This window comes from Geotrypetes seraphini, chromosome 19 (genome assembly GCF_902459505.1).
Source record: "Geotrypetes seraphini chromosome 19, aGeoSer1.1, whole genome shotgun sequence".
NCBI classification, from domain to species: Eukaryota; Metazoa; Chordata; class Amphibia; order Gymnophiona; family Dermophiidae; genus Geotrypetes; species Geotrypetes seraphini.
This window is the reverse complement of record NC_047102.1, coordinates 12,579,532-12,604,530: the sequence shown is the minus strand read 5'-3', so window position 1 is coordinate 12,604,530 and position 24,999 is coordinate 12,579,532. Positions and strand designations below refer to the sequence as shown.

The window sequence follows — 24,999 nt, the reverse complement described above, 5'->3', positions numbered from 1 at the left end:
ACAAACAGATCAGAATCAAGGCAGGGGGTAGGCTTCAGCAGCAATTCCTTTAGTTGGGAAGTAGGACCCGTGCTGGACAGACTTCTACGGTCTGTGCCCCAAAATTGGCAGGCAATGACAGAGCTTAAGTGATACAAATCAAGAAAAAAATGGAACCTTTGTAGAGTGCCAGATTCAACTGCGGTTACTGGATGGGTCGTGCAGGTCTTTATCTGCCCACATCTACTACGCCGTGTTACGAAGAAGAAATCACTTGGTTCCTACCTCCAAACTCTTTCTTCCAGTTGCAGGGGATCTTGCACTTGAGTCTGGCGGTCTCTTCCTTGCAGGTGCCCTCACGGAAACCCAACCCGCAGTCTTTGCTGTTAGGGGTGCAGGGCCCCCATTGCCACTCTGCGCAATCCGAGGCCCCCTTCTTCCCTTTCTCTATACAAGAAAGAAACAACGGCTATGATACATTATAGATATGCTCACGTTCCAAAATGTCTGCTGTATCCTGTTATGCCAACCCCCCATCCCCACCAAAAAAAAAAAAATAAAACCCCAACAACAACAACCACCAAACAAACTAGTTCTGTCCTCCTCCACATAAAAAGAAAAGCAACGTTACCTTTTTTATTCCTGGCTGCGCTGGAAACTGCAATAACGGCCAAGAGCAGGATAAAAATGATCCCACGCAACTGCATTCTGAAAAGAGAAAGGAGAAAAAAAATAACTTACTCAATTAAACAAAAATATTACCCCCCAAAATGAGAGAAAGTTCATATACTATTGGTGTTATACATTTACCAAAAAACACCCAACCCTCACCCTCCAATGAGAGACTTACGGGGATATGATTTTTATCCTCGGTCCAAAAAAACCTTGTTAATTTTTTGTTTTTTATTATTTTATTTATTAATTGCAAAAATCAAGTGAATTAATTTTTTTTTTTACCAGAATTAAAAACCGTAACTACATATTCATGGAGCTCCAAAAAAGCAGGGCCAAAGGCCCAGAGAGACCCTTAAGCTGCAGTCTGCTATGTAGTCCTTATGTAAGTCCAACGGTGGCTTGGCGGAGAGCTGCACACGGTAAGCATCACACATTCACTGCCTCATCAGAGAACGGAGCATGCAGGATCCGGCTCCATGTGGAAATAATTACTGAAGACTGCAAATCTGCATATTCTATGATTTTTACAATCTGTCCCTGGTGAAGCAGTGAATGTGGGAAACGGTTGAACCGCCGTCGGACTTACATAGCAGACTCCTGAGAAGAGCGACTATGATGGTTAAGGGGCTGGAGGAGTTGCCGTACAGTGAAAGATTAGAGAAACCGGGCCTCTTCTCCCTTGAAAAGAGGAGAGTGAGAGGGGACATGATCGAAACATTCAAGATAATGAACGGAAATAGACTTAGCAGATAAAAACAGATTGTTCATCCTCTCCAAGGTAGAGAGAACGAGAGGGCCATCAGATGGTCTTTATCTGCTGAACTCTTCTGTATTCCTAAGTAACATGTTTTCGATGACCTGCATGCAAAATGCGAAGCACAAGGAAGTTAGAGAATGAAGTTTGTGATGTGATTTAGCCAGAAGATCTTCTCAAAGGTCAAAGCTGAGCTTTAAGAAGGTCAAGAGTTGTCACCGAGCTCTTGCAATGGCATGGACAAATATAATATCTTCTAGTCACCAATAGATATATGGAAGAAGGGCAACCCCTCCCACAAACTTCAAACCTCTGGGCAAATATTAGCTTTGCTGTGGGCACAAAATCGGCAACGGTATTCAAAAAAAAGCCTGGAACAGATGCGACGGATCTTTATCCTCCTAATTTTACATATAGTGCTGAAAATTGTACACGTTCATTTGGGTCATGCCCGAATCGCACGCACAATTTCATTGCGTAATGATCCAACTAGTACTGATAACCGGGTTCCGTTAATTATCGGCGCTAATCAGTCATAATTAGAAGGCGCGCGCTCCTTTATAGTTGCAATTCCATAATGACGCGCACATAACTTTTCTCATGGGGAACAGAAAAGGAGCATGGCCAGGAGAAGGGGGCGGGCAGGTTAAGGGCATTTCTAGGAATTGCGCACAGTGTGACAGAATTTGAGGGATCCGCACCCGATTTAGGCATGAGGACGTACGCCAGGGCTTAGCTGGTGTAAATCCCCCACACTCAAAATTGGGCGTAGATCCCAATGCTAAATGGTATTCTATAAATGATACCCCCATTTAAGCGCGGTGTATAGAATGGCAATTGGTCCGTGCTTGGGGGAGCCTTAATTTGGGCCCCCTTTACAGAATTGAGTCCTATATAGCAAGAGGATTTGAATAAAAGTACAGAGCATTTTCATTCAAAGTAAAACTTAAATGATTTTCACACGAGAGGTCTGCACGGGAACGGGGATCGCAGGAATCCCGCGGGTCTCGTGGAAGTCCCGCGGGAATCCCCCCCTAACCCACGGGACTCCCACGGGGACCCCCCTCTAGCCAACGGGACTCCAACAGGGATGGAAGGCTTTGGAAGCAGGGTTCGTCCATATAATATAATGGACACGTCATCCTTAGTAAAAGAGGGGGTTTATAAGTTAATTACCTGAACAGAAAACAAAAAAAGGGTTCCACCAAAGAGATTCCACAAGGAAAACAGCAGCGCAAACACAAAAGAAACTGTGGAATTGATGATTCTGTCAGAAGGAAATTTTATGGGGACGGGCGGGGATGGAGGTAATTCCTTGCGGCGATGGGTGGGGACGGAGAGGATCCTGAAGGGGACGGGTGGAGACGGAGAGGATCCTGGCGGGGACGGGTGGGGATGGAGAGAATCCTGGTGGGGATGGGTGGGGATGGAGAGGATCCTGACGGGGCGTGTGGGGATGGAGAGGATCCTGGCGGGGACGGGCGGGGATGGAGAGGATCCTGGCGGGGACGGAGAGGATCCTGGCGGGGATGGGTGGGGAAGAAGAGGATCCTGACGGGGCAGGTGGGGACGGAGAGGATCCTGGCGGGGACGGGCGGGGGTGGAGAGGATCCTGGCGGGGATGGGTGGGGAAGAAGAGGATCCTGAAGGGGCGGGTGGGGACGGAGAGGATCCTGGCGGGGACGGGCGGGGATGGAGAGGATCCTGGTGGGGATGGGTGGGGACGGAGAGGATCCTGACGGGGCGGGTGGGGACGGAGAGGATCCTGGCGGGGATGGAGAGGATCCTGGCAGGGATGGGTGGAGACGAAGAGGATCCTGGCGGGGACGGGTGGGGATGAAGAGGATCCTGGCGGGGACGGGTGGGGACAGAGAGGATCCTGACGGGGCGGGTGGGGACGGAGAGGATCCTGACGGGGCGGGTGGGGACGGAGAGGATCCTGGCGGGGATGGGTGGGGAAGAAGAGGATCCTGATGGGGCGGGTGGGGACGGAGAGGATCCTGGCGGGGATGGGTGGGGAAGAAGAGGATCCTGACGGGGCGGGTGGGGACGGAGAGGATCCTGGCGGGGATGGAGAGGATCCTGGCGGGGACGGGTGGGGAAGAAGAGGATCCTGACGGGGCGGGTGGGGATGGAGAGGATCCTGGCGGGGATGGGTGGGATTTCTGTCCCCACGCAACTCTCTGTCAGCCTAGCTATCGCTACCATTCAGCATATTTCACACTTAAAAAAAAAAAGGCATAGAGAGGGGTAACCTGCAAAGAGTGGCAATTACAACCTTAAAATGAAAAGAACATAAGCATATGAGTTGCCATACTGGGACAGCCCAGCATCCTGTTTCCAGCAGTGGCCAACCCAGGTCCCAGGTACCTGGCAAGATCCCAAGGAGTAAAACAGATTTTATGCTGCTTATCTGAGGAATAATCAGTGGATTTCCTGAAATCCATCTTAATAATAACTTATGGACTTCTGTTTTAGGAAGTTATCCAAGCCTTTATATATTTTTTTTAAACCCTGCTAACCTAACTGCTTTCACCACATTCTCTGGCAATGAATCTCAGAGGTTTATTAACATTGTGAGTGAAGAAATATTTTCTCTGGAGCAGCAACAGCCCCTAAAAAAGACAAGGAGAAAGGGCAACTTTCAAGGAGCGGCAGTTACAACCCTAAAAGGAAATGGAAGTAGGGTAAGCTGCACAGAACGAAAGTTATAACCCATTATTTTACAAAAAGCTCAAGAAGTCTTTGCAAAAACTTCAAAAATAAAAATCCCTGAGTCGCCTGACACTTCCATATATTCTTTTTGTTTTATCTTTGAAGACCCCCAAAATGCTACAGAACCGACAGTTTCTCCTGTGTTCTGCCTTTTGCACAGAAAATGGCACACTAATGTCTGTGGTGAAAAGTCTGTACATTTTGCATTCTCAGACCCTGAAATTAGAATCCAGCAGGGAATCATTTGGACCTCCAGGGAAGACGCTTCTTTCCTTCACACACATCTGATTTTCCCATGATGTTGCTTGTAAACCATTTCTATCTGCCCTAAAGTGGTCTGCGTTGGTGGGGACATTTCATTTTTGTTATAACTTTATTTTTCTATACCGCCATAGTCAGGCGACTTCTAGGCGGTTTACATTGTAAGAAGGCTGGACATTCAGCGAATAACAAAGGTCTTAGTACAGTACAATACTAATACAATACAATAAATCCACATATAATACAGTAGAGTGAGTCTAAATACAATACCATACAATAAGTTTAAATACAGTACCGAACAAAGAGTCTAAATGCAGTACAATAGTCTAAATGGTAAACTTACATATTAATTGGAGATCTAAGGGTAATGAGTGTCTGAAAGATTTAGAACATCCGTGAGAGGGGTCTTAGTGGGGGAGGGGACCGTTTTAGTCAATGAATTTAGCGAATAGGGTGGTTTTGATCGATTTGCGGAAAGTATTATAAGTCATATTTGGTTCGTTTATGTGGTTTTTCAGCCAGGTTTGCTGTCTGTTCGCTTGGAACTGAAAGGTTCTGTCCAAGAAGGATTTGTATCTGCAGCCTGTAATCTTTGGGTATGCAAAGATGTTTTTGTTTCTGGTCGTTCTTGTGGGGTTGTGTAGGGTGACATGGTCCAAAGAGAAGCAGGAATCTAATGTCATTTGAATTTTAATGGCCACCTTAAACTTAAATGTGTCTGAGCTGTGCTTTTCAAAGAGTAGCCCAAAGTGTTTCCTGGCTTACAATTCATTTCCCGTTAACTGATTTAGGGAGGGGGGGGAGGGAAGTTATCTAACATAGGCCAGTTTAGCTCAGGCCCCATTTATGCAATAAGACCTAGTTACTAATAACCCAAGATAACAGCAAAATAATACGCCTTGACTTTAGCTGCACCGATAACTCCCCCTCCTTAATTAACGAAGAAAGAAGTGTCTAGCGATCAAAATCACTGCTATATGTAATAAAAGTGAGCCAAGTAATAGGACAGTCAAGCCATTGTGACATCACTGATGAGGTTGGCTCTTAGGCATTGGTGGAACGAGGCATTATGATGCCACAAGGACCAGCTTTGGTTACCGGAAACTGAAAGTCTTCACACCAAGGGCGGAAGTTATCAACGTGTGTTGCCATGAAGACGTGTTATATTATCACTAACTCATGTTATTTTTGCACAGGTCTCACTTTATACAATGACTAATGACTGGGGTCAACAGTCAAAAAAACACATTTTACTGTGTTGATAACTTACCCTTTTAGACAAATGAAGATGGTTTATTTGATAGACAGCCTTTCCTTAAGCAATAACAAACTTTATCCCTACTAAGCCCAAGGAACTACAAACCCATGCAAAGCCATCTTTCAGACAGATGCTGCTGGGAAAATGCTCAGGCAATACTTGTACAGTCGATGGTATCCTGCTGGTCATTGAAGAATGTTCTAGAAAAAACCATGAGACCAGCAGCGAGTGACCTACTGCATTACCAGTGAGCTATTTCATGAATTGCTATCTTAAGAACATAGGAATTGCCGCTGCTGGGTCAGACCGCTGGTCCTTCGTGCCCAGCAGTCCGCTCGCAAGATAGCTAGGATCTTGGACTGAACTGGAATTGGTTTAGGTCACCTCCAAACTAAATGGACTATCTGACATGTTTCAGCTACGGAACATGTAATGAATTACGTTACCAGAGGGCCGGAGCGGCCTAGTGGTTAAAACCAGCAGGTTAAGTAGCTCAGGAGAAGCCGGCCGTCAAAGCCTGCTTCCCCCACTCGTGAACTTGGGCAAGTCACTTCACCCTCTGTTGCATACAAATTTAAGACTGCAAGCCCTCTGGGGCGAGGAAATACCTGAGCTTGAAACTCACCTCCATCTCAGATTCGGAAAGGTAAGAAATCAAAGCCAGCTACCCTGTCTTGATGGGCTCTTGGGGCTCTTCTCTCTGGAAAAAAGGAGGCTCAGGGGAGATATGATAGAGACCTTCAAGATCATGAGGGGGCATAGAGAGGGTGGATAGGGACAGATTCTTCAGACTGAAGGGGACAACAGGTACGAGGGGGCATTCGGAGAAACTGAAGGGAGATAGGTTCAAGACAAATGCAAGGAAGTTTTTTTTCACCCAAAGGGTCGTGGACACTTGGAATGCGCTACCGGAGGAAGTGGTCAGGCAGAGTACGGTACAGGGATTCAAACAAGGATTGGACGGATTCCTGAGGGATAAAGGGATCGTGGGATACTGAGAGAAGTATCCAGGAAATAAGTATAGAAACCTGACCAGGTCGTGCATGTGCAAGACCGGAGGGTTAGGACTTCGATGGGAAGATAGGACTTAAATGGGAAACCAAGGTGGCAAGGGGGCCCCTTCTGGTGATTCAGACAGGTTTGGGCCGCCGCGGGAGCAGACTGCTGGGCATGATGGACCTATGGTCTGACCCGGCGGAGGCACTGCTTATGTTCTTACATTTTGTCTGTACAAGGCAGACTTGTAAATGATTTTCCAGAGGCTATGAACATGCCCGTTCCAATATGCTTTCCTCAAGAGTTACAGAAGCTCGAGTTTGACTCAAGCAGAGCTAATTCCTGATGGAGCGTCAGACCAAAATAGCGGAAGCAGCAAACGTACACTGACAACAGCTGGAAAAGGCCACACGAGGTACGTCAAACTGAGATTTGCCGCCACCACCAACCATATTCCAAATGTACTTCATTTGTCTATCTTAAATAAAATTCCTGCCTAACATAGCTAGACATGGAGTACTATGTGGTAAGTTCAAAATGTGTGCACACTTAAATTTATTCTTATTTTTGGGAGGGGGTGTCAGGAGAAGACCAGTGTTAACCAGTTAGCCCAGCTACATTACTGCGAGCTAACTGATTAGCAGGCGAATACGGCATGCAGTGGCTCCCCCACCTCCACGCGCTCCTTCCCCGCTCTCTCCTGCCGCAAGCGTGCCATTTCCCTTCCCCCCGCACCTCTGTAACGTTCCTGGTGTGAGAAGCAACCCCCAAGCTGCTGTCATGTCAGCGTTGGCTCTTCCTCTGATGCCACTTCCTGGGCGTGGGTCCAGGAAGTGATGTCAGATGAAGAGTCAACACTGGCATGACAGCAGCTTGGGGGTTGCTTCTCACACCAGGAACGTTACAGAGGTACGGGGAAGGAAAGCGGCGTGCATACGTGGCAGGGGCGGAGAGGAGGACGGGTACCTGCGCCCTCACCAAAAGTGAACCCTGGGTGGACTGCCCACCCCCCTTTACCACGCCACTGACTGCATGAGCCCTTACTGCCTACAAAATGGGTGGTGGTAACTCGTAAAACAAAACGATAGTGGAACAGATGTGCCAGTTTGTAAGAACATATGAATAGCCTTGCTGGATCAGACCAATGGTCCATTGAGCCCAGAATCCAGTCTTCACGGAGGCCAATCCATGTCGCTGGCTGAAACCCAAACAGTAGCAACATTCCAGAGCTGAGATTGTGACGTCATAATGCCTCAATTGCACCAGTGCCTAAGAGCCAACCTCACCAGTGATGTCACAATGGCGCGACTGTCCTATACTTAAGAACATAAGAAAAGCCTTACTGGATCAGACCAATGGTCCATCTAGTCTTCACGGAGGCCAATCCAAGTCACAAGTACCTGGCAAAAACCCAAAATTCCATGCCACCGATCCAGGGCAAGCAACTAAAATGTGTCAGACGCCCAGTACTACAGGAAATGTGTGTGTGGGGGAGTTAAACCTCTGAAAAACTGTAGAGTAGGGGTATTCCTTCCCACTGCCTGCCCACCCTCATCCTCCTCGCCCTCAGTTGTATTACCACACCTGAGTTGTGGTATCACTTAATTTTTTTTTTTTTGTAGCAGTGCCGATCTTGTAGCTGCAACAATTCCAGTTAGATAATTCAATGGAAGGCCTGCAAGTCTTCACGTACTGACAGGCCCTGAGGCATTCTCTCCCTCCCCCCTATATCTCCTTGCAGGGGTTCCCGTGGGAAGAGAAATGTGGAGGACGGGGCAAATCTAGGCCTGGTATTAAGTGATCCATTCTTTTGCATGCCAAAATCATGGCCAAATTTTGCTTTACATTGCTGACAACGCATGTTTTCACTGCATGGTTTTACAGAAATCTGCATATTCTGCCAGACTGTCGATGCCTTCTGGGCAGATGTTGATCCCAGGGCTACACTTTCATTATAGTCTCTCCGTCATGTAGCTAATTATAATTGAGCCAAGTTTCCAAGTTTATTTAATCCTTGATATACAGTTTGTTAAAAACATACCTAAATGGTTTACAATTATCAGAATATTGTTAAGATAAAACAAACTTTAAAAAGTGGAGAGGACGACAGAGCAAATAGACTTCCTGGAACAAAATGGAAAAGGTAACAGCTTAAATACAATGAAAAAATAAAAAAAAAAAAGGGAGGGAAGAAACGGAGGGGCTATAGCACACTAAGTAGGGGTCGCTCCAAAAGAAGCGTTTCATTTCAGTACATAGGGCTCTAAGTGAACGGAATCAAACCGAGAAGGTGTCTTTAAAAAGGAATGTTTTTAGTTTACATTGGAATTTTTCCAAGAGATGTTTCTTTGTCTAAGATCTGACGGAAGGGCGTTCCATAAGGTGGGGGGGGGGGGACAGCGACTGAGAAAATGGTTTTGCGGGCAGAATCGAGAAATAGTTCCAGAATAGAGGGGACAGAAAACAGATTTTTGAGGAGTGAAACGCAGATTCCGGGAAGCTTGTCGATGAACGCGGGTGAATTGGACTGTTTGGGTACCTGTACTTTCTCTGAAGAGCACCCCCTTCTTACCACCTGTCAAAGGTGACCCCATAGACATCATATATCTGGACTTCCAAAAAGCCTTCGACAAGGTACCCCACGAGCGCCTACTAAGGAAACTGTGGAAGGGTGGAAGGGGACGTGCACAGATGGATCAGAAATTGGCTGGCGGACAGGAAGTAGAGGGTAGGAGTAAAAGGACACTACTCTGACTGGAAAGGGGTCATGAGTGGCGTCCCGCAGGGGTCAGTGCTGGTGGAGTGTGGTTTTGAGGAATTCCAAAAGAGTGGGATAACGGGAGGAAGGACGCCATGTAGGATCTTGAAGGCTAAGCAGGCACATTTAAAGAGGACTCTGAAGTATACTGGGAGCCAGTGAAGCTTGGAGAGGAGTGGGGAGACATGATCGAACTTGCCTTTTGCGAAAATAAGCTTAGCCGCGGCGTTCTGAATTAGCTGAAGTCTATGGAGGTTTTTAAGAGCCACGCAGATGGGCGAAGGAGAGAGATCAACTCAAATCGAGGCTCAGAGAGACATAGGCTGAAGTGACACGTTAAGAAAGAAAGACACAGGCGGGTCAAGGAGAGAGATTGACTCAAGCAGAGATTCAGAGAGAGAGAGACAGACACAGAGTTGTGGTGACATGTTAAGAGCCATGCAGATGGGTGAAGGAGAGAGATCAACTCAAATCGAGGCTCAGAGAGGCACAGGGCTGAAGTGACACGTTAAGAAAGAAAGACACAGGTGGGTCAAGGAGAGAGATCGACTCAAGCAGAGATTCAGAGAGAGAGAGAGAGACGCAGAGTTGTGGTGACATGTTAAGAGCCACGCAGATGGGTGAAGGAGAGAGATCAACTCCAATCGAGGCTCAGAGAGGCACAGGGCTGAAGTGACACGTTAAGAAAGAAAGAAAGACATAGGCGGGTCAAGGAGAGAGATCGACTCAAGCAGAGATTCAGAGAGAGAGACAAACAGACACAGAGTGGTGGTGACATGTTAAGAGCCATGCAGATGGGTGAAGGAGAGAGATCAACTCAAATCGAGGCTCAGAGAGGCACAGGGCTGAAGTGACACGTTAAGAAAGAAAGACAGATTCAGAGAGAGAGAGACAGACAGACAGACAGACACAGAGTTGTGGTGACATGTTAAGAGCCACGCAGATGCGTGAAGGAGAGAGATCAACTCAAATCGAGGATCAGAGAGACACAGGCTGAAGTGACACTTTAAGAAAGAAAGACACAGGTGGTTCAAGGAGAGAGATCGACTCACGCAGAGATTCAGAGAGAGAGACGCAGAGTTGCAGTGACATGTTAAGAAAGAGACATGCAGATGGGTGGAGAGAGATCAACTCAAGTAAAGACTCAGAGAGGCCCAGGGTTGTAGTAACATGTTAGAATAGACACGCGCACTCACGTGCAGTCCCTCATGGCAATCCTAGCCCGATGCCTGACCCCTTTCTCACACACACATTCAAATAGTTTAAGTAATAGAAGACATATGAGGAGGGAAATGAAGCCAGTTCCCACATTTCTGCTGATCTTCTCTATTTATCTCTTGTCAAGTTACATGTCTGGCTTTGTGGCAAGTTGTAACATTGCCTGTTATTTCAGCCTCCCTAAGGAGTTTCCACTCATTCTTTAGTGGGAAGGGAGGCCACTGCTTCGCCAGGCCTTTTTTTCCTTTAAAATAAGAGTGCCTGTGTGCGTTGGGGGTGCTGGGGGCATATTTCTTTTCTGCACTGCTCTTTGTCCTCCTGCCCTTCTTCATGGGGGGTCTGAAACACAGAAATAGTCCTCACTATAGCACACCCCTACTGCTTCCAAACAGCGGCTTTCTGTGCTGAGCTAGGACTCTCGGCCTCCCCTAGCCTTCCAGCTCAGCAGGTGTGCTGGCATTCCTGGCCTGCGCCAATGAAGGCGCAAAGATCTGGAGGAGGGAGGGAGGGAGTTTTCGAGCTACCATGGAGCCCTCATCAGGCGGAGAAAGAATGCGGCGCTCAGAAAACCTGGAGCCTTTTTTTTTTAACCCAAAATAAAACAGGAGATTAAAAATAAAATAGACAAAAGGTGTCCCACGGGGAGCCTAAGAATGCTGCCTCCCCATGAAAGTAAAACATTAACATACGAGTACAAAGACCACAGCACTACAGCTAACTCCTACGTATGTGGCGGGGAATACTGAAGGATGAGAGAGAGGAAAAGGGCCAGGAAAGGATGAGAGAGGTTGAAAACGAGGAAGAAAAAGAGAAGCAGGTATTGGCTAAAGTTCAATATATAGCCGATGTCTAAATTAACTGCTCTTCAGAGAAATCAGATACAGAATTATAACACCATTTGGAATGCATATGAAATTTGGATTAATTCTCAAAACGATAGTCCCATAGATCTTTGATGTGTAATTTTTTATCCCACATCTTATGAATCTCCTGCACGCATCCTTCCACCGGGGTGGGGGAGGAGTGCGGGCTGGGAGGGTTGAGATATATTAGTCATCATTGATAATTTGGAAAAATGTTTACTATTTATTATGATATAAGATATATAATATATCAATGTATTGTTTTGTATACAATTGTATAAGTTAGATGATTTTAAATGCATTATTTTTCAATAAAGTAAAAAAAAAAAAGGAGAAGCAGGGTGAATGGGAAAGAGGCGGGATGAGAGGGGCTATGGAGAGCTCCAGGACTCAGAAATGACCAAAGACATCTGTCAGTAACACCTGAAACAACATTCCTTCGCTTCCAGGGTAAGTGACCTCCTCTCTCCCCGTCTCCTTGAAGAGGACACAGTCTCCCCTGCTAAGCACAACCGCCAGCTCTCCCTGCCTCCCAAAGGCGCACATACTCTGCTGGTCCCGGTAGGAAAAAACAGCAGGGCTTGAAAATAAGATAAGAAAGAAAAAAAAAAAACCCACGATATGTTTTTGGTAATGGCTCCTCAACTGTGGAACTCATTACCTCAATACATTAGAGAAGAAAAGGACCTTACTTCCTTTAAAAAATCCTTAAAAACCTACCTTTTTAAAGACGCTTTTAACATTTAAATTTTAGACATACGACAAAATGCTTTAGGTCTTTATCTCTTTACCCTCCCTTTCGTCTTTCCCTTTTTTTGTTTATTCCCTCTAAGAAAGAATTGTAACTTTTCCCTCCTTTACTCCCCGACTCATGTTTGTTTTATATACTTGTAAGAATGATGTTATTTTGTTGGTTTTTGTAACTAGGTTTCTTTTTAGAAAGTTGTACATCGCTTAGTAAATTGAATAAGCGATTCATCAAATATCAATAAAAACTTGAAACCATCCCCAAACGCAGTGGTATAGTTTAAACCAGGGATCTCAAAGTCCCTCCTTGAGGGCCGCAATCCAGTCGGGTTTTCAGGATTTCCCCAATGAATATGCATTGAAAGCAGTGCATGCACATAGGATCTCATGCATATTCATAGGGGAAATCCTGAAAACCCGACTGGATTGCGGCCCTCAAGGAGGGACTTTGAGACTCCTGGTTTAAACTGAGATGAAATGAGCTCTTTCACACAGGAACTGATGAGAACGGAGCAGGGCTGCAATCACAGCATATAGGCAAAAAGTTACAGGAAGGAGTTTACGGCCTTTTTTTATTTCCTGTCTCAGATTATTCAAGTAATCCGTTCTCATACATTGTGGCGCTCCGGGCGCAAGCGTCCAGGTAGTCCGCCATGCGAGAATTACTACACACAAAACCATCTCGCAACTCAAACTTTCACTGCCCACAAACCCAGTGAACCGTGTCCAAAAATCTATACTGACCCCATCCCACACTGCACCACACTCACAACCCCATGCTAACCCCCCCCCCCCCCCCCCGGTCCCACACAGCAACATATCCACAAATCCATACTGACCCTAGACCCATGTGCAAAAATTATAATGACCCCAATCCCACAATGCACCACACCCACAAACCCAGACTGACACTCACATAAATCATATAAAACACAGAAAAATGAAGGCAGATAAAGACCATATGGCTTCTCTAGTCTGCCTTAGAGATGCAATGTACTTGTCCTAAGCTTCCTTAAATTCAGATACATTTTTCTTCACCACCACCTCCACCGGGAGGCCGTTCCATGCATTCACTCGCCACCCTTTCCGTGATAAGGTATTTTCTGAGGTTTCTTCTGAATCTATCCCCCTTTCACCTTTATCCCATCACTCCATGTATGTATTTAAACCTCTCTATCAGACCTTCCCTCTCTTGTCTTTCCCCCGTATGCTTTAAGACGTAGACCACTGACTATTTTTGTAGACTTCCTCTGGACCGACTCTATCCTTTTTATATGTTTTTGAAGGTGGGGTCTCCAGAATTGTACCCAATATTCTAAATGAGGTCTCACCTCTTTTTTCCTACTGGCCATACCCCTCCCTATGCGCCCCAGCATCCTTCTAGCTTTCGCCGTCACCGTTTCAACCCGTTTGGCCACCTTACGATCATCACATCCTGCACTATGCCCAAACGTCTCTATACAGAATCCTCACTCTATATCCCTCCCCCAATACTGATTCTCACACTGCATCACACCCAAATACCTATTTCACTACCTCACACAACTACTCTCACCTACCACTCTACGTAAAGGTCACCATTCATCGCACGGTGTGTAGATCATGGTAATCATTAGGCCACAACTGCATAACAATGTCACAGAAATTGCCCAACACTCTGGTGTACACACACACATAGGATTGCCAAATTTTCCTTGCGGAAAATCCGCCCCCCAGCCCCGCCCCTAGTTACGCCCACCCGCCCTAGCCCCGCCCCCCCTGCCTGCTCTTGTCGGGAAGTCCGCGCATGCGCGGCCATCATGCGATGATGTCACAAGCATGCGTGTGACATCATCGCTTGACGGCCGTGCATGCGCGGACTTTCTCACTGCCTGACACAGCTTTTCAAAACCCGGACAAAGTGGCGGGTTTTGAAAAGCCGTCCGAAACCCCGAACGTGTCCTCAAAAGGAAAACCGGACGTCTGTGGCAGGGCTACTCAGTTCTGGCCCTCAAGGTCCACAGGCAGGTCAGGTTCTCAGGATATCCACAATGAATATGCATGAGAGAAATTTGAATGCACCGTCTCTTTGGCATGCAAATCTCTCTCATGCATATTCATTGTGGATATCCTGAAAACTTGGCCTGCCTAAGGACTGGAACTGAGTCTACCAGCCTACCAGCACAAGGTCCTTCACATCAGGGCATCCATATATCGCTCCATAGGCAACAGAATGAGGCGGGTCACTGGGACAGTAGACTGCACCTATATTCTCTCGAGGAGCGCAGAGAAAGGGGGGACATGATAGAAACATTCAAATACATTACGGGTCGCATTGAAGTGGAGGAAGAATTATTTTTTCTTACGGGCCCCATGGTAACAAGAGGGCATCCGCTAAAACTTAAGGGGGGAAGATTTCATGGTGACACCAGGAAATACTTCTTCACCGAACGGGTGATTGGTCGATGGAATAAACTTCCACGCCATGTGGTCGAGGCTAGTAGCGTGCTCGACTTCAAAAGTCGATGGGACAAACAGGTGGGGGCGCTACAGAGTTATGCATAAAGGATGGGTACACCAGGGAGGGAGGGTTCTCGAGTGGGCAGACTTGTTGGGCCGCCGGCCCTCTTCCGCCCTCATATTCTATGTTTCTAAACCAGTTTTTCTAAAGCATGAGAATTATTACAAATGATGTCTGTTTGCCTTGTTTTCTCTCTTTGAAGAGCACTGAAATTCTAGACCAGTGGTTCCCAACCCTGGAGGACCACCAGGCCAATCGGGTTTTCAGGCTAGCCCTAATGAATATGCATGGAGCAGATTTGCATGCCTGTCACTTCCATTATATGCAAATCTCTCTCATCCATATTCATTAGGGCTAGCCTGAAAACCCGATTGGCCTGGTGGTCCTCCAGGACAGGGTTGGGGACCACTGGTCTAGACTGGAGTTTGATGGCAGGGGCAGAGGGTGAACTTGTTTGGCTCCACAAACATAAAAGTATTCTAGTGCCCATGTATGTAACCTTGCCACCCTCACACTATACCCACATCAGGGCACCCATAAATCATGCCATTCCCCCCCCCCCCCCTACACAACCATGCCATGTACCATATTGCAGCCATGTACCATATTGCAGCAAGGGGTGTTTAGCTGAAGTGGCTCACAGACATTGGCTTCAACCTAGAGCTGTCTGGCGCCACCTAGGGCTACATTACATCACCACATCCCTTAGTAAGTCCATAATCAAGAAACGATCCCCTTTCTCTTGAAAGTACTCCCTGTGTGGATTTTACATCCTTATCATCCCCACATTAAATCAGCTCTCCTTTAAAATTAAATTTCTCTGTTGTTAACTTCAAATTACTACTCTCATCTTTTCCACATTCCCCAGTGTAAACACACTGTCTGACTGGTCCACATACTGACCTTTCCAGGCAATAAACAATAATTCCCTCTCCCTACCCTTAATCATGTTTAAACAACGACTTTCCAACTACAGTCTGGCTGTTCAGAGCCGGGTTCTTTTATTTAAATAGCTTTGTTTATAAGCTGTTTAGTTTAAGGACTTCAGAGACAGTTCATAACAACCCACAGCAGTCTGATTCTGACAAAGAAGCTGAGTGCCGCTCAGGCAGATGCCCCATGAATCGATATGAAGCCCGGTCAGGCCCTAAATGAAGTCTGCAAAGGCTGTATTGTGCCGTCTACAAGGGATGAGGCACAGAATGACACCCCTTCATCCAAATATCAAACCCCTGCTAGTGATCATTTCCAATCCAGAGCACCAGCACAGCTGACAGCTGTCACAGGAGAATCACTGGCTTCTCTCTCCTAAATCTGTTCTTAGTTTGGTCTCAGAACTTTTCTTTTTCATCTCGATCCAAGCTAATTGCGCATTTGGACAGACTGAGTACTGTTCTGCGACTTGGCAGGACTCGCAAAGTAAAGGCCCGTGACAGTGTCACAAGGAGATGGGGAGCAAGGCAAAGCTCCCGGGGACTGTGTATTTTAGTAGAGCCCTTGAAGAGAGCAGAAAAGGCATTTTCCATGATGTATATACCCCCCCCCCCCCACCACCACCACCACCACACACACATCTTCAACCTCAGCCCAACCCTTGTGTCTGGTCTGTTCTGCTCTTCCAAACCGCAATCATCCTGTCCTGAATTCAGAGATTCAGCAAAGACATGAATGCTCCTGGCAGATACTTTCTATAGAGCAAAACCAAGGTGGAAATATCCAATCAGAATGGTGCACAAAAAGTGTCTTTCAACTCATCTGATTAATCCAATATCTTTATTCATCCAAAGTAACTCATTGACTCCATCCAAAGTAACTCATTGACTCGACATGTACATGTTTCGGCCTCCCAGCCTGCATCAGGAGTCTTGAAAGTCTTTGGGGATGCAATGGGATATGAGATCTTATACCAGCCACTCAAAACGTTGCTTCGAATCTTCGTAGCACTAAGTAACGACGCGGCCTTGCTGCAAGTAAAAAGTACTTTCTACTTTTTACTAAACTAAACAGCTTATCCCATTGTATCCCCAAAGACTTTCAAGACTCCTGATGCAGGCCGGGAAGCCAAAACATGTACATGTCGAGTCAATGAGTTACTTTGGATGGAGTCAATGAGTTACTTTGGATGAATAAAGATATTGGATTAATCAGATGAGTTGAAAGACACTTTTTGTGCACCATTCTGATTGGACATTTCCACCTTGGTTTTGCTCTCTTGTATTTTGTGAATTTGGATGGAGTCAATGAGTTACTTTGGATGAATAAAGATATTGGATTAATCAGATGAGCTGAAAGACACTTTTTGTGCACCATTCTGATTGGACATTTCCACCTTGGTTTTGCTCTCTTGTATTTTGTGAATTTGGATGGAGTCAATGAGTTACTTTGGATGAATAAAGATATTGGATTAATCAGATGAGTTGAAAGACACTTTTTGTGCACCATTCTGATTGGACATTTCCACCTTGGTTTTGCTCTCTTGTATTTTGTGAATTTGTTTCCCCTGTTCCTGTGTGAGATATTTTCTATAGAAATTCAGGCACAATATCTCGTGGCCCAAAGGTTCTCCTTTACAACTCTTGTCTCCTCCACATACATAGCAATATATATCAACATATGAAAATCCTGAAATCAGTGATTCTTAACCTTTTTCTGAATCACGGATCCCTTTAAGAATCTGATGAAAGCTATGGACCCCCTTCCCCAGAAATATTCACATAAACACAACTTCGCATGCGGTAAATATAATGTACTTTATTTATCGAGATTTGATTGTCTCATATATATATGACATATACAAAGTATTATTAAACTTTACAGTAAACAATCTAACCTCCCCCCACTCCTTTTTATGCAAAAAGTCAGGGCCGCTCATAATTATGAAATACAAACCTCTTCTGCAAATTAAAACAGATCTTCTACTACTGTGTTTCCTCGAAAATAAGACACTATCGTATATTATTTTTGGGCCCCAAAAACGCACTAGGTCTTATTGTCGGGGAAACTGCCCAATCACAAAACCCACAGCATCTTTCTATCCCCCCTGCCGCACAGCCGAAACCCCCGCCAACCCTTCCAGCTCTCCCTCTCCACGCCGACCGCGAGACTGACATACCATTGCCTACTTCCAAAAGGCAGCGTCGCGGAAGCAATCTACACGGGCTGCTTCGGGCCTTCTCACGTCGGGGCGTTCCTCTGCGCGTTGGCTGACCATTATTACAGTCAACTCCACCTAAGCGCACCGTCGGTTAAGCGCACGCTTCGGTTATCCGCACCCTACCACCACGGTCCCGTTTTTTGTTGTTTTTTTTTACATTAAAGTCAATGGACGTAAACTCCGGATATTTGCAATTCGGATAAGCACTCAGTCCCACCTCTATTCTTTCACGTTACGTTAACTCCGGTTATATGCAATCACGTTCTGACTGGAAATGGATAGGCTTCACACAGCGCTGGGACAGCTGGGAAAGTGAGCGCTGGGACCGCTGGGAAAGTGAGCGCTCCGCTTCCACTCAAGCTGCAGGGCATAGCTCCAGCAGCCCAGGCGCCATATTTAAACTGAGCCGGCTTAACTACAGCCTCTCCCTACTCCTAGTAAGCGCACACTCCGTTTAAGCGCACGTGGAGATCTGGTCGACTCCACTCATTATTTTATAGACCTCTATCATTATCACCCCCGAGTCATCTCTTCTCCAATCTGAAAAGCCCTAGCCACTTTTAGCCTTTCCTCATAGGGAAGTCGTCCCATCCCTTTTATCATTTTTGTTGCCCTTCTCTGTACCTTTTCTAATTCCTCTACTGCACACAGTATTCAAGGTGTGGCCATACCATAGAGCGATATAAGGGCATTATTACATCTTCATCTTTGTTTTCCACTCCTTTCCTGATAATGCCTAACATTCTATTTGCTTTCTTAGCAGCCGCCGCACATTGAGCTGAGGGTTTCAACGTACCCTCAACAATCACACCTAGATCCTTTTCCTGGGCAGCGACTCCTAACACAGAACCCAGAGGCAATGGGGGCCCAAGAGCACCCCCAATTACCCTCCTGCTGCCCCATCGGCCCTGGGTGGTGGGAGTGGAAATGGGCTTCCTCTCAGTAGTGGCCGACAAACATGGCACCTCTTTTCTGAAGGTTCATGCACTCATATTTCACTTCAAATTAGTGGCAGATTGTAAAGAGGTTTTATTTTTGTGCGTGTGCTGTGATCAAACATACCTTGATACATTTTCTCTCTCTCTCTCTATATATATATCTCAAGTTCCTGGGTTTCTGTGTTGTTCAGTCTATCAGTCACACTTAAAAGAGCTTATCTACAGGCTATTTAAAGATTCAATTTCCTCAAGGAACACCTTTGTTATCCCACCTAACACTGTCCCTTAAGAAACATTATTTCCGAAGAAATGCAATTAAACTGTGTTTCACAGTTGACGCATTTCCTGCAGCCGTGCAAGTGTGAACATGCATGAGTCACCCTTCTGGACGCTGTCCAGCATATGTGAACTGTGTAATCCCTAGGAGACATATGTATGGTACCTAGAACAAGCAGGATGAGTCAGCCACATATGGGTGATGTCGCCGACAGCTCTCATTTGTTGGATAAGCACTTCAATAGCTCAGAGGTTGGCTTTTTTTTTTTCTCTCTCTCTCTCTCTCTGCGCTTCTGTGCTGCTAGGACCCCCTCCGGGCATGACCAGGCACTTCCCCTTCCTTCCTCAGGTTGTTCTTAGCTAGTGGATTGGCCTGTAGAGGAGGCGGGTGGGTTGTGTGGTGGACTTATCCTGCTGTCCACAGAGAACCTACGCTACAGGTATGCAACTGCACTTTCTCCTAAGACAAACAGGATGAGTCAGCCCCATACGGTGACTCTCTGGCCGAGGAACGCGCAGCTTGGTCTTACTGATGCGTTTTCCCCACGGTAAAGATATAGGGAAGCGGGTTTTACTTTTATTGAGGTAGCGCAGTGTAACATCTTACTTGCAGGAACCCAGTGTAATAACTAGCTCGGCTGGGTTGAGGCCGTAATTGGGTTTCCCTTCGCCTGCCTCAGGGGCAAGGCGGCTCACTCAATATACCGGAGTCCATTTTAGCCCTCGAGATGTTACATCTGTGCTACCTCAGTAAAACAAAAACCTGTTTCCGTACACCTTTACTGGTGTCCTCCTTTAACCAGCTCGAACAGGGGTTCAAGAAAGGTTTGGATAGGTTCCTGGAGGAAAAGGGGATAGAGGGGTACAGATAGAACTTGAGGTAGGTTGTAGAGGTGTTCAGAAACCACTTCACAGGTCGTGGACCTGATGGGCCGCCGCGGGTGCGGACCGCTGGGCGAGATGGACCTCTGGTCTGACCCAGTGGAGGCAACTTCTTATGTTCTTATGACTAACCACAACCAGGCGGGCTTTTCCGACAAATGGGAGCTGTCAGTGACGTCACCCATATGTGGCTGCCTTATCCTGCTGTCCATGGAGAACCTATGTTACAGGTAAGTGAACTGTTCCTCAGAACCATTCAGTCTCCCTTTTGCCCAGATAAATGCGCACGAGTCTTTGAACTTAGCGAAGTGTAGGAGGAAGGCCAAAAGCGAGTGGCTGATTCACACATCTACCATATTGTTTCAGGCAGCATCTCAGTCCAGGTTAGATTCTCAGATAAGCTTCATTTCCACACCGGGTCGGCTGGGAGTGGGGGGGTGTTATACAGGAAGAATTCAGTCTAGGGCAGGGGTGTCAAAGTCCCTCCTCGAGGGCCGCGATCCAGTCGGGCTTTCAGGATTTCCCCCAATGAATATGCATGAGATCTATTAGCATACAAAGAAAGCAAAGCATGCAAATAGATGTCATGCATATTCATTGGGGGAAATCCTGAAAGCCCGACTGGATTGCGGCCCTCGAGGAGGGACTTTGACACCCCTAGTCTAGGGTTACCCTATGGCTCCAAAAAAAGGAGGATGGATTGAGACATCCGGGTTTTACTCCCACTGAAAGCAATGGAAGTAAAAACCCGAATGTCTCAATCCGTCCTCCTTTTTCTGGAGCCATAGGGTAACCTTAAAATCCACAGCCTCCAGGGATGGCAGCAGCAGTCACGAACATCCGGGACCTGGATTTAGAGTGCCTGTTTCAGGGTTCCAGAAGGATGGATGGATCCTGTGTGGATCCTGAGCCTCGGGACTGTCGGAGCTTTTCTCGTCATACTATCCCCAAGGAATATCTTAATGTAATTTAAGGTTATAATTTTCAGGCCTCGGAAGTGAACCCGACAGGAGAAGAGTTGTAGAAAAATCCATATCCAAACACAGATTGGACTAGAAAACCGTGGGATGAAGGCGGTTCTTAAAACAGTGAGAAAATTCCCCCAGGCTTTTGGGTATAGGATCCAGGCATTGCTTCCAACTGAGCAGGAAGAAAACAAAAGAGGAACTAGACCAGATTAAAAAGCAAACAACGATTAGGGAACTTCAATTGGATAGTTAATGTTCTTCTGGGTGTAAGATCCTCTGCCCTTTCACACTGTGTTTATCTCTTGAACCCAATGTTGAGAAAAGCCATACCTGCACCAACACATTCACTGATTATTCAGAGCTCTGACCCAGCTTGTGCCAGGCTACCGCCGTGTCAGCCATCCTCCCGAGAAACCTACCATCAATCAAGCCCTCCGGCTCCAACTGTGAGACTTTTTTTTTTTTTTTTTCCGGGAAGGGGTGTGTTCAAAAGATACAGGGCAGAGGAGTGAAGGATTATTGCTCAAACTGGAATTTTAATGAGCTCCTCATGTGTTGTGGAAGCCAAACTCCTGTTACAGCCCACATCAATCTATGGTGATTAAACGGAGAACCTCGTTGCTTCAAGTGCTTAAGTTTAAAAATTTTAAAGGTTTTATATGAAGATGGACACTCACGACATCCCTCAAGCTCTCTGTTGGGAGCTTACTACATGCTCTGCCTTTGAGGACATGACCAAAAAGAGCATTTAAAAGAAAAAAAAATATCTGTCCCTAAACGTCCATCTATTGTAGACAGAAGCAAATAAATATACCTTGCAGAAAGTCTTGAAATAGGGGAGGGGGGTGGAGACATAACTTCCCAACCAAAGCAGCGTCACTGAGAAACTTCCAACTAAGGACTAACGGTGAACTGACTCTGTAGGAGCCAGAGAGAACAGGATGCCTCTAGAGTCTAGACCAGCGATTCTTCACGGACCTCTTTAAGAATATGATGAAAGCTATGGACCCCCTTCCCCAGAAATATTCACATAAACACAACTTTACATGCAATGAATATGTTAATTTTTAACTGACCCTCAGGGACCCCCTAGGGATCCATGGACCCAAGGTTAAGAACCCCCTGCTCTAGACACTAGAAAGCTCCCTTTTCTCCCCCTGCCCTTTCTCTGTCAATTTCCTTTGCTGGTGTCCCCTCCTCTTCTATTCCCGTGTTCTCCTCCTGTGGCCCCCTCCCCTCTTAAATGGATTCTGCCTTCCTTTGCCTGTCACATGCTCCATGCCCTCTCCTCTATGTTTCAAAGGCTCCTTCCCATGAGAACATCCCTATTCCCTTCTCCCTTGGTTCTGCCATCTCCCCACTTTTCCCTTTCCCATTCTCTCTCTTCTTCCCCCTGTCCCATGCACCCCCGCTGATGTCTTTTTTCCTCCTCTCCTCTCCCATTCTCTCCTTCCTTCTGTCCCATTCACCCCCGCTGATGTCCTTTTTCCTCCTCTCCCTCCCATGATTCCTCTCCCTATTCCATTCTCCCCTGGTTCTGCCATCTTCCCACTTTTCCCTTTCCAAGTCTCTCCCTCTTCTTCCCTCTGTCCCATGCACCCCCGCTGACATCCTTTTTCCTCCTCTCCTTTCCCATTCTCTCCTTCCTTCTGTCCCATTCACCCCCCACTGACGTCCTTTTTTCTCCCCTCCCTGTCCTAGTTTCCCATCATTGATGCTCCCTTCTATCCTCTCCCTGGATTTGGATTTCAGACATACTTATCACCTTTTCCAATTCCCAGCTCAAGACAACAAAAAGACATTTTCAGGCACACCAGTGATTTCTATTCCACAGTAACTTGCCAAGGTGAGAAAGTGTCAGCCAGAGAAGTGGACCTGAATCTTGGCTTCCCTGGTTCAGAACCTCCTTTTCTAACCACTAAGCTGTCCCCTTCTTCCCCAGTTGGTTCACTATCCTTTTCTTCTCGCTGCCCTTGTCCCCTTTCCTTATTCCATTCTCTACCGTCAGTGCACTTTTCTCCTCCTTGTCTCATTTTATTTATTTATTTATAACCCACTTAAAAAGCCTAAGCAGCTCCCAATAAAACAGCCATAATAATAAAAACAAACACCACAATCATGATATGTAGAATTAATAAAATTATCCTACTCGGCTCTTCACCTGTTCTCGCAAGGTCTCAGTTGGCCGAGGTCTAACTTCCCAATTTTACTTTGGGCAAACGCCTTAATAAAGAAATGCATTTTAAGTAATTTCCTAAACCGTAACACATTCTTGCACAATCTTAATTATTCCAGATATACCTTTTCCCAAAAGTGGTCCTGCAACAGAAAAGGAGGATTTTATGGCGTTTAACATAGTTGACCTCATGGCCCTGGTCAATGAATTCTCTCCCTCAGACTTTGATCTTTTTCTGTTCTTTACCTGTAGCCCCCCCCCCAAAAAAAAAAAATAAACAAAAAATTGCCTGCAGTAATAAACTAAAATGATAGTCAAAGAAATGTACAAATACCGCTTTTCTTCCAGTTCTGTGTTTTTCTTGTCTCTTGGGATCAAGCAGTGAGGTTTCTGTGCCAGTCTGGCTTATGAACCTAGAAACAAAGCCCGACTAAACTAACTAAGCCTTAAGTTTATATACCGCATCATCTCCACAATCGTAGAGCTCGGCACGGTTTACGGGAGCTTAGTAAGAAGAAGGTTTAAAGGAACTTAGTATAAAGAGGGAACACGGTAGTAAGGGTTAGAGGAGGAATATAGAGGGAAGAAAGTGTTACATTTTTGAGAATAGCCATAGGAGCCAGATTTTCAAAACACTCGGGGTGCTATACTCAACCTAACCGATACCTCCTCTGGACACACTGAAGGATTGCTCTCAGTTTTGATGGTGCTCAAGACCTCCCCTCCCCCTCAACTAGCACCCATGGGCGATACCTTATTATAAGCCTGGCTTGTTGTAGAACTATAAAAATCTGTGGCCACCTTGGAAGAGCGCACAAATGTTATCAGGTTAGTCCAAGCCCAGGGTATCACCTACTCCTAAACCTCTTAGGCAAAGATCAAGCCCAATAGGTTGATGAAGAAAAACCTGACACTGAGAGGGAGTGGACATCAACCAAAGCCTGGAAGCAGAAAACTTCCAACCAACTTCTGCAGACAGGAGAGGCTGCCAACTGTTTACCCAGGAGAAGAGGTGCCGGTGGCTTAGGTAGGCTCAACTCAACTCTCTTGCCAACCGATTTGCAGAACTTTTGTCCTTGCAAACAGGACTGGGATGGTCTGAAGTTGGAAAGACTCGAGATTCCTCGTCTTGCTGGGGGAAGGGAGGGAGGGGGGGGGGAATCACAAGACTAAGACAAAGGAAAGCGCAGATGTCCAAGAAGTGGACTCGGGGGAGGGGGGAGCCCCTTGGTCGCTCAAGGGTCCAGGGACTCGGGAAGAGCTGGACAGCACCCGGGGCGCAGCTGCACCCTGCAGAGGTGGTGCAGCTGTGGCCAGCGGTGCCTCTCCCACTTACTTGTCTGGCTGCTGCTCGCTTTCGGCCGGCTCCTCTCCTCTCCCCTCCTTGGTCTCCTTTCTCTTTGTGTCCCGAGAACTAGTTTGAGCTGGTCACATGTGCACCAACCTTTCCAGGGAGGCAGCGTGACGTCAGCCCCAGCTGCCAACAAAAGGTAGTTTGCCCAAACTTTGCTCAACTGGGTCCCGCCCCTCTGCAGACAAAGCCCCTCCCCCCCCCACCGCAGCCCCCCTTCGTTAGACGAGGAAAAGCGAACTGGGCGGCTCCAGAAGCTGGAGCCCAGAGCTGGGAAAGGGGCTGGCTACAGTTTGCAAACTGCATGCAGGTACTTCTTTTGCACCCAGGTACCTGCACTCTCTGAAAAAGAGAGGACTGAGGGGGAATGGACATTTTTATGGGTTGCTCTTAAGTAACAGGCCCAGATAGTCCTATAAACTAGGCGCTGTGCACATAGAAGTGTAGAACACTACCATAAGTGCACTTACACACTTATTGCCAGATGGAGAACTAAGCACTGCTCTGCAAATACCCACTTCATTTTGCAA

At 46.5% G+C, this 24,999-nt stretch overlaps 1 protein-coding gene across 2 annotated transcripts in view; it reads right to left on the bottom strand.

Moving 5' to 3' along the window:
• MDK (midkine) overlaps positions 1 to 24,603 on the bottom strand; it is a 29,093-nt gene extending 4,490 nt beyond the window's left edge. Inside the window, exons 1-3 of one of the 2 annotated variants that reach the window (XM_033927870.1) lie at positions 24,455 to 24,603; positions 611 to 687; positions 265 to 426 (exon numbers count right to left, since the gene is read on the bottom strand). In XM_033927870.1, coding sequence (XP_033783761.1) covers positions 265 to 426; positions 611 to 686 — 238 coding nt within the window. In that variant the 5' untranslated portion in view covers position 687; positions 24,455 to 24,603. The remainder of the gene's footprint in view (positions 1 to 264; positions 427 to 610; positions 688 to 24,454) is intronic. The other variant, XM_033927871.1, reaches the window with a different exon arrangement.
• Between the last annotated feature and the right edge of the window lie 396 nt (positions 24,604 to 24,999).